General features: G+C 46.3%; 2 protein-coding genes across 3 annotated transcripts in view; one reads left to right on the top strand and one right to left on the bottom strand.

Moving 5' to 3' along the window:
• Positions 1-12,187, top strand: part of dock2 (dedicator of cytokinesis 2) — an 84,758-nt gene that overhangs the window by 39,483 nt on the left and 33,088 nt on the right. For both annotated transcript variants that reach the window (XM_076046738.1, XM_076046737.1), the window contains exon 26: positions 1,045-1,140. In XM_076046738.1, the coding sequence (XP_075902853.1) occupies positions 1,045-1,140 (96 nt within the window). The remainder of the gene's footprint in view (positions 1-1,044; positions 1,141-12,187) is intronic.
• On the bottom strand, positions 2,604-11,864 carry insyn2b (inhibitory synaptic factor family member 2B). The gene is made up of 3 exons (XM_076046740.1): positions 10,167-11,864; positions 7,463-7,537; positions 2,604-2,998 (listed from the first exon to the last, which is right to left on the bottom strand). The coding sequence occupies exons 1-3, from the start codon at positions 11,690-11,692 to the stop codon at positions 2,815-2,817; spliced, it is 1,785 nt and encodes a 594-aa protein (XP_075902855.1). The 5' UTR covers positions 11,693-11,864; the 3' UTR covers positions 2,604-2,814.

Below are 12,187 nucleotides of genomic sequence, written 5' to 3'. Positions count from 1 at the left end.
CATTTTGTTCTTCCTCTGTATTTCTCATTCGAGAGTGAGAGCGATCAAGTCGCTGATCTGTAGCCAAATTCTAATGATATTTTAGAATGAGCGGAAACTGGCATATTCATGGATAGTTTTTTTTCTCTGCGTTGATGGCCATTACAAGTACCAAGTTGAACGAGCCAATCACATTGATTGTGGATGGAGGAAGATAAATATCAGAAACATTATTCTTTTTTTAATTTGGTATTTTTTAAACTAGCATATTTTTAATTCTAAGTAATTCTGGTTTCCGTCTTTGTTGTGCAATAATTATTTATGTGTAATAAGTGTCCATTTGTGTTCTACACAAGGGCTGCTGTCAGCCATCTATCTGTTAACTGCTGAGTACTACCAGAAATACTATTGAAATGAAATTGTTGATTTTTTTTTTTAAATGTTCAGGCATTTTGATCGCGAGAAAGAAGTTTTCACATGCATGCATTTCAAATGCTTTCTGAGATTCAGTATGCATTTTCATAGCCCGCAGCATGTTGTACCCAAGCCTATTAGATCCATGTCGTACAGTGTAGCTCGCTTTGAACTTGCTAGATTATTTAAAATCGGAAAATATGTTGGACTGCCTGAGAGCAAAGAACGGCTGTGGAAACTAAACCTGATGTGCTTCGCCGCTGCATCAGTGTCTGTTTTCATCCCACAGTGGCTGCATGACGCATTTGGACTGTCCTTCTGTCCGGGCCACTGAAGAATCCGCTTTGACTGTAAACACATCGTCGGAACACACAGTGAAATTACTGCTTTCTGCCGAAACGCTCCAATTTTGATGATGCGACGCCAGAAGCAATTGTAGCACCATGTCACCAAGTTCCCCATTAGTCACATTTATTATAAAAGGCTGGACAGGCGGCAACTGCAAAACACAATTGCACCGCAGCGAGCAGGATGAAACCCTGAGGCAATAATATCTGCCGAGCGTTTTCATTTTAGAAAGTTCAACAATGCTTGTCCGTCTCTCGCTCGTCCCTTTTCTCTCACCTCACCATCGGCTTTTGTTTTTCACAGGGAAAAACCTTCAAGCACATCCAAGACATCGTGGTGTCTCTGCTCAGGATCATCAACAAGACCGTGATCATCATGGGTCGGGAGCACGCCCTCATTGTGAGTAACGTGTCAGATCCCCATGCATGAGTGTTGAGGGGTTTGCATAAAAAAAACAAAAAAACAAACAAAAGCCCTGCTGAATCACCTCCGACCTCCTGTCCTGCAGCGCAGCATTCATTCCTTCATTCGGAAATGTGAAGCATGTCAAGGACAGTGCAGCTGTAGTTTAAAATACACACTTTTATTGCAAATACAAGATGAAAGTCGGGAGGGGAAGGAGCAGCTCGCAGTCTGTTGTAGCTAATCAGTGAGAGTAGTGCGGCGCGCGATGTCACCTTGGACATGCCGAAGCAGGGCTTTGTTTGTTGCCTCCTTTTTCTTTTTTTTTTTTTTTAAAAACTTATGCTTGAAATGCTGCGAAACCGGGATAGTGCATCGAGAAGTAAACAAGACTGTTTGCAAGTGGCAGAGAGCAACGGAGGATAAAAGGATGAATTACAGCAACAATCAATCTGATTTTCGCAGCGCCGCAATCAGTAATGTGACTCTGGAAGGAAATCACTTTAGAAGGCGTTTGGACCTGTTGTACCGCTTCTTCTTGTTTTTTTTAATTTTTTTTTAACAAGGAAAAAAAAAAGCCCAGTTAGTGTTCCTGATGTGAGGCTGCACTTGCTGTAGCATGACAAAAATAAAACGGGTAAATAAATCAAATCAGGAAATTTGTAGGTTGCTTCCAGCTCAGACTTTGCAAACATGGACACATTATTGAGCTGTAATGAATGCCATTATTTAATAAGTGTAAATAGATAACTGAGCTACCAGTAGTTTGTGTCGTTTGTGTGTTTGAGGCCACCAACTCCTGCTATGTTTGCGTGTGTGTTGTGTGTATTTGAGTGTGTGTTTGAGACAATCCTTGAAACAAGACTGAGTTCTCATTAAAACACTTCCATTTTAGACTGTATGGTAATCGGGGAGCGAATCAATCGCCCCGTCCGTCAACATCGACTGGATTCTGATTGGTCTGACAAGGCCTGTCAGTTTATGATCAGCTGCCCATCACATCGTCTCTAAATATATTCTCAGTACACAGTCCTCTTCCAAACCCTGATATCCACCCAGCCTGTGTCTTCGGGAAGCCTCGTTCTTTCTGTTTCTCTGATGAACTCTTTTTCCCACATTGCTACATTCAATATATTGCTTTCACAAGCCATCCACGGATGCGGTGTTCCCACCTGGTGTCATATTCCTTTAGCGTTTCCAAAATAAATCTTCGCTTATTGCTGTAACATTTAACTATTGTGCATTTGCCAGCGAGACTCGACCTTCACACGAATCCTTGAGTTATTCCGTCCCAGTTGCAGTACACCTGCAGTCATCATATTATGAAGGAATAGTTGCCTCTTTTTTTTTTTTCTTAAACATCAGCAACTTCTGGCTTTCACCGAAGGAAAAAGGTCTGCTGATCTCAGTTTCCTCCTGCACAGAGAAAACAGCTTGTTTTCTCCTCCTCTGCCTCCTGTTTTCTCCATCTGCTCCCCTGGAGTTCACGCAGAGGATGGAGGATGGATTTTGGTGGATAAAGTGCCATTTACAGGGATGCGGCCTGGGAAAATGCCCCCTCTGACTTACTCTTAAGCCCCCCCCAGAGGACCATGAAATGGGCTTTAGGATCCCCCCCCACCCCAATTTGTCTCACATCCAGGAAGGTGGTGGATGTCTTTTCCCGGGATCCTACAGCCACCAGAAGCACTTCTTACGAAGCTTCTTGACTCGGCCCTTGGTGGTGGGACGGTAAGCGGGCGGAGTGGCAGGCGGTGCTTTGGCCAGAGTTGTTGCAGGCACGTCGTACTCCCCATCCAGGGCCTCCATAACGCAGTGTAGACGCCCCTCCTGTTGTCGGAAGTCATGCTCCACACTGGGGGGGTGGGGGAGAGAAAGGAAAGACAACGTGGTTTTCAACCAGCTGCGCTATACAGTCAGAGTTAGTGAGCGTGATGTGGAGAACGAGGAAGATAAGGGAGATGAAGGGAGGAGTTTCCTGTTGTTGCTGCAAACTGCTCACAACATCGATAAAAAAAATAAGATAACGATAACAACACATAGAGCATATAAAAAATGGGATCCAGCCTCTGATTCATATGCACCTTGAGCTCTGACACGCACAGGTTGACTCGTGTCAACGATCGATTCAAGTCCCCAGCTTGCTATGCGCTTCGTGCATCGACGCTGTTGAGAAGTGAAAGCGGAGGGGGGGGTGGCGGGAAGGAGAACAGGAAGGTATAGGAAGGAAAAGAAAGGTAGACAGACCTTTTTGCAAAGCGGAGAGGCTGAGGCGAGGTGGCGAGGTGCGGCGCTCCTCTGAAGTGTTCAAAGCCGAGCCTCTTGGCTTTTCTTTCTCCATGCTTTCCCTCTCAATCCCGCGTCGCTCATGCTCTTACCACCTCTAAAGTGTCGCCGGCTGCAGGGTCACGCCGCTCGACCTCCCCGCTCTTGGCGGAACTATGTTTTCTTTTTTCTTTTTTTCTGCGCACATATGTGAGCGAATATGGGACGGAGTTGCTCAGGGCCTCGACATCTGGAGCTAATGAGCCAAACGATGAGCTGGGAGAGCAGAAACAAGCCCCTCACCTGCGCAGGCATCGACAGCATGCCGCTCCCTCGACATCCCGCGTTTGCAACTTTTGCAATGAGCGGCAGACGCGCACGCGTGGGGGACGGGAGGGGAGTTCTTCTGGGATTTGGAAGAGAGGATCGATAGAGGGGAAAAAAAGGCGACGCTTTGATAAAGCAGGGGTCAGCGAGGTTCCGCTGCGGGATGAAGGAGGGAGGAGAGCACTGGAGGGTCTCTATGAGATGGAAGGGGAGAAGGGAGACGAGGTTGCGATGTGCACAGAAGAGTAGGAAGAGAAGCAGGAGGAGGACGGCCGCCATGAATAAATGATGAAGGTGATGCGCCGCATCTGCACGGATACAACAGCCAGATATTGTTTGCACTTGCACGCGGCGAAATAAAGTAAAGTGCTGCACCTCGTCTGCATCGGCTCTTGATTTATGGCGCATCTCGTTTCTCTGAACCACCAGCACTCCAAGACCCCCCCGCCCCCACACCCTCACTTTTCTTTTAATAACCCCTCCATTCCCGCTCCTGTACTTCTCTCTCTCTCTCACAACCTGGATTGCAACACTCCGAGGACCCGCCAACATTAAACCCTTTCGGTCCAGTCTTCAAGCTGTCATCGTCGGCATGCTTTGAACTGCACGCTATCTGCTTGTTCGTATGAGAAGTTGCTGAATAATTAAATAAGCTTTTATAATTTTCTTAAAACTTTTTTTTTTCGGTTCCAGTCTCCCGTCGCATCATAAAGGCGGCAGTAAATCAATCCAAGTAAGAGTCTCCGTCCTCGCCACTGTCTCGTATCGATTCTCTAATGTCAAAAGTATTTTTTGAAATGCTAGTTAAAAGTGCATGCTGACAGCAGAAATAAAGAACGGGAGAACATACTCTAATGGACTCGAATGGAAGGTTTAAAATGAAAAGGCTCTGCATCGGGTTTTTTCCCCGTGTAAACTTCAGAACTTTACTGCCGCTTTAAATAACTCTGCCAAAATTGGGAGAATTTATCATCCGATTCCCAGTTGCTCATAGTTTAGTGCCCCACTTTATGTTGTTCTTTCCTTCTTTTCTGTACTATCTCACTCTATGTGTTGCTCCATAACTTGTCTCCCCACAGAGACAACATCAGCTTCTGCACGCTAAATTTCAGCTGGCTAATAGAGCCAGAGATCTGACAGGCAGAACACTGGAGCGGAACCATAAAAGCTTTTATGGGGTGAGAAAACCGTATCTGGTCATTTCCAGATGTGTATTATTACACACAATAATGTAACAATAAATATAATGTGGGCTGTTTTCCTGCTGTCGGTTACATGAAGAGGTTTAAGTAGCTTTCTTGGTTGCATGCAGTGACTTCCTGAACTTGTTTCTATACTGTCTATACTAATTTCTTAACGTCCAATTGTTCTTGTAATTGTAAAGATTATTCTCCTATCATTTATACATACACATTTAAGAAAAAATCTTCAAAGCTAAAATGAAAGTCACATTTTTATTAATTTCCGTGACTCTTTTAAGGAAATCAGCGAAGGTGATCTGTTCAATTTGCCGTCTCTTAGCCTGGATGTCAAAGAAACCACAGACCTGTCTGCTGATGTCTGTTTGAAAGCTTCCAGGGAAACAACAAAGGTGTCGAAAGTTCATCCGTCCCTCTCATCATGTACTTTAATTAGGGCTGAAAACGGCATCAGCAGACAGTAAGCACATATCAACCCTCCCAGCTTTTTTTCCTTCTGATGACAGGGTTTGATGTTTCAGTACCCCACTGAGCCCTTGGCGTGTTTCCTTCTCACTGTGCCTCCCCTGCCTGCCCAGAGTCTTCTTTGAGAGTTTCATGAGGTCCTTTATTGTCCAGACAAACTGTCTCCATTTGACACTTTAATGAAATATTCTGCATTTGCTCTAAAGTCGTTGGCATCAATCACTTAGCATCAAATGTTTTTGTTTCTTTATAGGTCTGTTGCTGTTCACCATAATAATGCACAGACATGAACAGAATTAAGCACAAAAAAATCCTTTTGTGTTGGACTTTAAATTATGCATATCAGTTCTTATATTTGTTTGTGAATTAGTTATATAAACAAACAGTGGAATAAAGGAAAAGGAACATCAACTTAGGCCCACGACATATGTTGATGTGCATATATGTACAAGAGCACCTGCTTGCAATGCAATGTAACATGTTAAGTGATCTCTTTGCACTGTATAACTGTCACAGTGCGGTTAATATTATGCAGGGAAATGAAAGTTGTTTATCTGTAAACATTTTTCCCCTTCCACAAGAACAGCATTTCTTTTTCAATTTTGTCGACATACGGAAGACGGCTGAACAGCTTTTGAGCCATCTCCGATTGCCCGGTTAGTCATTGTTTACTCTCAGTATGGAAATTTCAATATTTGAGCAACCAAGACAGTCGAATCATAAAAAAAACCATGTACATATGCAAAGACATCTGGAGAAAAAGTAGAATGTTTCTTGTGCATTCATGTAAATCAGTGTAACACTGGGAATTCTGCATGCACATTAGTAAGATCTATACGGGTATATGGTGTGTATGCACAGATGAGTGTTACCACGCGGAAGATTATTTCCCTGTGGGGTTCATTACAACTTACTGAGCCAAAAAAAAGAAGAAGCTGTTTTTAATTAAAATCAAAGGGAGCAATGAATGTGATGGCAAGAAAAAGGAGTTTTGGGAAGTGTGAGTGGAGATGAAACAAAAGAGGAAAGAGAGTTAGAATAATGGAGGGATGTGCTGCTGTATGTGGGGCGTGTTTTTTTCTGAATTAAGAACAGAGGGAGAGATCAAGTTTAGTCTGCATGGGAGGTTTCCATGACTTTAAACCCGAGGAAACAGCTGCGGGCCTGGATTTGGTCTGATGTATTCACAAAAAAAGTTCTTGACTATATTTAAGTCTTTTGGTGCCTCTGTGTTTGTCGCAGCAAGCAAGTCAATATTTGTTCTCTCTGTGGTTTTGCGTGGAGCTGCTGCGTAAAACAAACCCCCAAAACAAAACTGTGTTTCCGACTATAGTCTGAGCAAAGCAGAGACGGAACACAGTTTGGGGTTATGTTGGGGCGCAGGTGATTATTAGAGCTTTGCCAATAAATAGAACGTGGCATGGATGAGCGGAAAAACCGGGTCGATTGAAAGTTGGAGATGAAGGAGAGATTGAACGGACATGGGATGAAAAGATGGAATTATTTACATAATGAAAAGATGAAAATAAGACGGATGGGGTGGAGGCACTGGGAGGATTAAACCGCCGTATGCGTGTGGTATCAGATTATGAGGCTTCAGCTCTGCAAGTTGCAGAGGATCTAAGAATGCATTTAGTTATTTAGGTCACACGCGCGCATGCACACACACACACACACACACACATATGATTGAACCTCCTTGTTTAGGTGCTGAATTAATGTGCTTGTTTGCAAAGAACACGTTTGTGAATGAATCCCGGAAATAGCCTTCTCTGCAAATCGCCGGGATACCTTGTTATTCATTTGAATATTTATGTAGAAGTCTCTTTGCAGCACTGCATGGGTGGCACTGCCTCAAGAATGGACAATAATGGCAGAAGAACACAACAGGAAGACTTATAAGAAATGCAAAAAAAAAAGCTGGAAAAGTCCGTCTGCTAAAACCTGACGGAAGTCAAAACAAAGAGATTAACCCTCGTGGCCAAGCAAAGCATATGGTTGTCTAATAGAAGATTGATAGCCGGTTATGTAATGCAGTAAGCTTGTTTTCATAATCAGGTTACCTGTAGATGATGCAGGCTGTCTTTTGGCAGGTGGCGCAGTTGTTAATGTCCTGACCAGTTCTGTAGGAGCTGCGACTGTAGAAAGACACACACACACGTCCAGACTCAGACATTGTTGTTATCGTTGTTGTCGTCACACGTGCAATTGCGTAAATAGTTGTCAGGGTACAAATACGCTGAAATACTGCTGCTGTTTCATGTTACATCAGCAGGAGAAGCAGGATCAGAGTCCCAACAGGGTGAAACCCGCCTCTGTCACGACCAAATATTAGACGTTTGCCATTAAAATTACATTTCAATATGTCTTACAATAAGTAGCTGCGTTACTCTGCTGAAAACTGTTTTGCATGACAAAAACCATAATGCGGGCTGTGTTATGAAGGTCAAAACAAGTGTAGAGTGCTGATGCAAAAACAAAGTGAGATGAAAAGGCTCCTGCTGACTGGAAAGAAATAGGAAGGCATTATTTTTACCTGCATACTTTGGCTTCTCTTTTACCAACTGACTCTGATCAGGGTCAAAGTTGCTGAATTTTGATTTGCAAATAATAATAAAAAAAAACAAAACAGGATTAATTACACAGGGAGTTTATCACAGTGTCATTGGCATCATCCTCTCTTACCACTACCTTATCAAAGGAAACGACAACAAGGGACGACAAGCATTTCTCAGAGAGGGAGGCTGAGCACAGCAACAGCCTTTCAGATCAGCCGACACATTCATCACAGCGGCCCGTTTCGAGTACTTTCATTTTCCGGCACGGCCCCTGATATATTTAGCTGCTCTCACTCACCGGTTCTCCTACCTTCCACTGTCTTTGTGCATCCATTGTCTCTAAATGGTCTGCCTTTCTACCCTGTCTGCCTCAAGTTCTTACATTTACACCTGTCGTCGAAGTATCTACTATCACCAGGAATCATATACTCAGGAGTACAGGGCAGTCACATGGACACACACACACACACACTGGGCAGGGCAGGGGAAGCATGCATGACTTTGGAAGCCTTTATGTCTAACTGGAAAGGTGATTCAGTCGAGATTAGGTTTGTCTGACGCTTAAGACATCTGCTAACTTCAAAGAAAAGCAACAACTGATGGTGGTAAGGGGTTTGGAAAAATAATTTGGCAAAATTGAATACACGGATAGGAACTCCTGGTTGTAAAGGGGAAGTACTGGGAGAGAAGGACAAGGGGAATGGAACCTGGCTGCAAGTTCTGTGACTAGGATATTTTTGTCCGTCACGACGGTCACCATGTCAGATGAAGCAGACGCTGTTTTGGTCAAGAGACTGGCAACCCAGAAATGACTCATTGACTCAGACCCACAAGCCTGCGCGAGTCCATTAGTTGTTGAGGAGGCGAGATTGGGCGAAGCAAAAAAAAAAGAAGAAAATTGGCTGAAGAAACACCGGGCTTTTGTAATGCTCCACAGAGCAAGATGAGGGGAAAAAAAGATCAGCCATGACTACCGAACGTGGCGTGTGACGTGCATACCATATGTAAGCATGATGCTATATGACATTATGTATAAAAGGTCAAACTCTCCCCACCCACTCACTCTCGTCATCCTTCTGAGAAAGTGCAGAAAATATCTTGTTGTGAGGACACATCACTTTTCTCCTGTTTTGGTTAGTGTACACTTTCACTTATCATCCCTGATGCTACTGTACTTATGTAATGTGGCCCAGTGACAGAACTGGTTTGGTGGTGTGATGATCACGTCGTCGGATCCAAGTAAATGTTGTGAAGTGAATAGTGAAAGAGCAAAAGGAGCGATTCGCACTCGTTATAATTGCAGGAATGATTCATACGCTGCGCCTTGAGAGGAGAGATGAAAATAGGGTAAGGGTGTTAATTAAGAATGGGTGATGTGAGACAAGGTGTGTGGGCTGTAGATGGAGAAAAGAATGAATAGCTTGGAGTCGGTTAAAAGCGCCTTGGAGTAAGGGGTGAGAGTTAATTGAAATGAGGGGGTGACAGGAAGCTGAGTGGGGCGCGGGGAGTCAAGGAAGACAAAGGATGTGAAGCAGGACCGGAGGAATTAACGTATGAAGGAGTTGGCAAGAGAGGAGGAGTGGAATTGATTGGTTTGACTCGGTGGGCAGCGTGCAATGTCTCTGAGGGCCGACGCTACGAAGGAGTGAACGCCCTCCGTGTGTCTAAGATTAGAAGACACAGGGAAAATGTGCTGCTCCTTGGGCGAGGCAGGTATCTTATCTTCCTACAGGCTTGGATCAAACACACACACACACACACGTGGACATAGACATGCATGCACGCACGCACTCACACGCATCCACCCGTCACAGGAATTCCCGTCTGGTATACCTGACATTTAAAATCCATTGAAAGGCTGTATTGCAGTCAAACCTGAAATACCCTCCTGCTCTGCTCTTAATCTTCTCCACTCCCTCGAGACCCTCTCTGCCTCCATTTCCTTCCTTGATCAATTCCGCACATGAGTTTCTCACTTTTGCTCAATAGTGCATTATTACATTTTCACTGTGATCATTATCCTCCAATCGTCTTCCCTCTTCGTTTCACACTGTGTGCCAGCACGTGACGTGACCCTCAATGGAAGACTATTTTCCCACTTAACCCTTCCTCTCCTTCACCCTTATTGATTTTATCACTCTAACCTAGATTCCTAAATGACTCAATTCCCTTTGTCAGGCTCCCCCCGACTTTAAGTTTCTTCTCTCACCCTTCGCTGCGGGCCTTGCTCTTCTCAAGGTCTTGGATGACATTGAGAAGCACCTTGATCTTTTCCTGGTTTGACACGAGGTTCTCCTCGACACTTTGCAACTGGTTCTCCAATCCACGGGGCGCGTTCACCACCTGCCCTGCTGACAGTCCTCCTGGCGCCCCGTTGCATTGTGCTTTCAAATGAGTCCTACATGGCAGAGTGTGGTCGTCAAACGATTTGCTCTTCTGTTTGGCGTAGTCCTTGAATTTGATCCTCTGTGAACGCGTCTGTTTGGGCGTGTTTGTGTTGCTCTGACTGTCTTTGGGTTGCTCTGCAGGCGTGTCTGGTTTGGAAGCAGCTTTTTGAGGGGAGTTTTTAGGTGGGAGTGGCGGGAGATCACTTCGAGATGAAGGAACTGGAGGTCTGGAAGTGATGCATGTGGACGTTTGCTTGTCATCCTGCTGGATTTTTGCCGAGCCGGGCCTCTGTCTGTCAGCTGTTGGCGGCTGTTTGGGTTCGACAGACGGTCCTTGCGCAGTCTTGTCTGCGCTGTTGTGTGGATATGTGTCTGTGGTTTGAGTGGCTGAGTCTCTGTAATGACTGAACTCTGCCGAGTGCGGCCTTGTCTGCTGCTTCGGATCTCTTGTCTTGTTCTGCGTGTGCGGTGCGTGGTTGGAGTGTGAGCTGTGGGTTTTTGGTATAGTGTGCGACAGCTGTGGAATCTGGCTGGTCTTCACTGAAGTCCTCGCGACTGCACTCACGGTCTCGCTGTTTTTGGCGTTGGCGTCCAGGCTAGACTCTTTCCTCGACTGGCTGAGAGTTGAAGACGTTGCGCGCGGGGGGTTGGGTAAGGTGTGGCTGGCCGTCATCTGGGTGAGTGTTCTCCTCCGGCACGCGCCGGTGCACGCCGTGACCTGCGATCGTCTCCGGCCGCACGTCCCGCACAGGCGGGGCGGAGAGGTGGCCACCACTCTGCACGGTCGAGGCGGGGTGGCGTGCACGGTGGTACAAACGCTCCCAGTCTTCAAAACTGAGCGGTGGCCCTGCAGGCGAAGAGACTCTCCTCTTCTCCTCTCGCGACTCGGCTCGACGCTCTCGCTGGCCTCGGTGCAAACCCCTCCGACCGCGTCGGACGCCACGACGCTTCCGTTGGTGTACCGAGCCGTCCTTTTGTCTTTTGAGTCCTTGGAGGCCCGCACGCTTTTAATCTGGCAGTAAACTCCGCTGCCAGACCCCTGGGAGCCCATGTCGTCCTGTGTGAGGCTGTTGATCTCGTTCTGAGACGTCTCCTTGGAATGCGGCAGACTATTGCTGTCACTCCTGATGACGCTTACTGTTTCCGCTGCTGAGGCTTTGTCCGCTGACATTGCGGGTGGCCGACGCGTCTCGTTTGGCTGGCTGCGCTGTCGTTTGAGCGAGGGGAGAGTCCGCAGACCAGGAGACGTTTGCACCCCAATGCTGCACAGCGGGCCCCATCGCCCCCCCGCCAGGGGAACCCCTAGCGCAGGTACAGGATTGGTTGGATCAGCCACCCGCCTTCCCATAATCCTCTGCAGGCTGGCTCAGCCCCCCGAGGAGCTGAACGGAGTGGTGGCAAGCAGTGACATCCGTCGCCAGCAGTCAGCAGGATTAAATCCAATAGAGGTTGGGAATGATTCCAGCTTTCGCAATGAACTTGTGGAGGCTACTTGTGGAGCTGGCCGGAGCCACACAGAGGGATCCGATATCCAATAAGGCAACGGCGTACTTTAAAAGTTCCCCCGCAGATTTCCTTGGCTAGTTCTGACTGGAGCTGGTCCCCTGGGTTTTCATGCACTCCAGCCAGTGGCCTGAGGTGGATGAGTTCTCTGGAAAAAGAGAGAGAAATGCATAATGAGACAGATCAATGGATGAGGAAAACAGAGGGGAGGCGCTGGAGGAACAATTTGTCCGACCGGGGAGAAGACACAGATATTAGGCACGTAAAGCCCCGTGTAAAATCTCTGACCTCGACTATATACACAGGCTGACCAGATCAATAGAAGTCTTTTGGCTGGTGT

The sequence above is a fragment of the Nelusetta ayraudi genome, unplaced genomic scaffold (genome assembly GCF_046127955.1).
Source record: "Nelusetta ayraudi isolate G7.1 ecotype Tasmania unplaced genomic scaffold, CSIRO-AGI_Nayr_v1 ptg000090l, whole genome shotgun sequence".
Classification (NCBI taxonomy): domain Eukaryota; kingdom Metazoa; phylum Chordata; class Actinopteri; order Tetraodontiformes; family Monacanthidae; genus Nelusetta; species Nelusetta ayraudi.
Note: the sequence above shows the minus strand (reverse complement) of the source record. Positions and strands in the feature narration are given on the sequence as shown.

What these genes read in the sequence shown, in the direction of transcription:
- insyn2b (XM_076046740.1), bottom strand. Translation starts at nt 11,692, where the DNA reads ATGGGAAGGCGGGTGGCTGATCCAACCAATCCTGTACCTGCGCTAGGG. An exon ending in AGCAAGGCCCGCAGCGAAGG is followed by an intron (nt 7,538 to 10,166) that starts GTGAGAGAAGAA and finishes GTCTTTCTACAG; the next exon opens with TCGCAGCTCCTACAGAACTG. An exon ending in ACAGCCTGCATCATCTACAG is followed by an intron (nt 2,999 to 7,462) that starts GTAACCTGATTA and finishes CCACCCCCCCAG; the next exon opens with TGTGGAGCATGACTTCCGAC.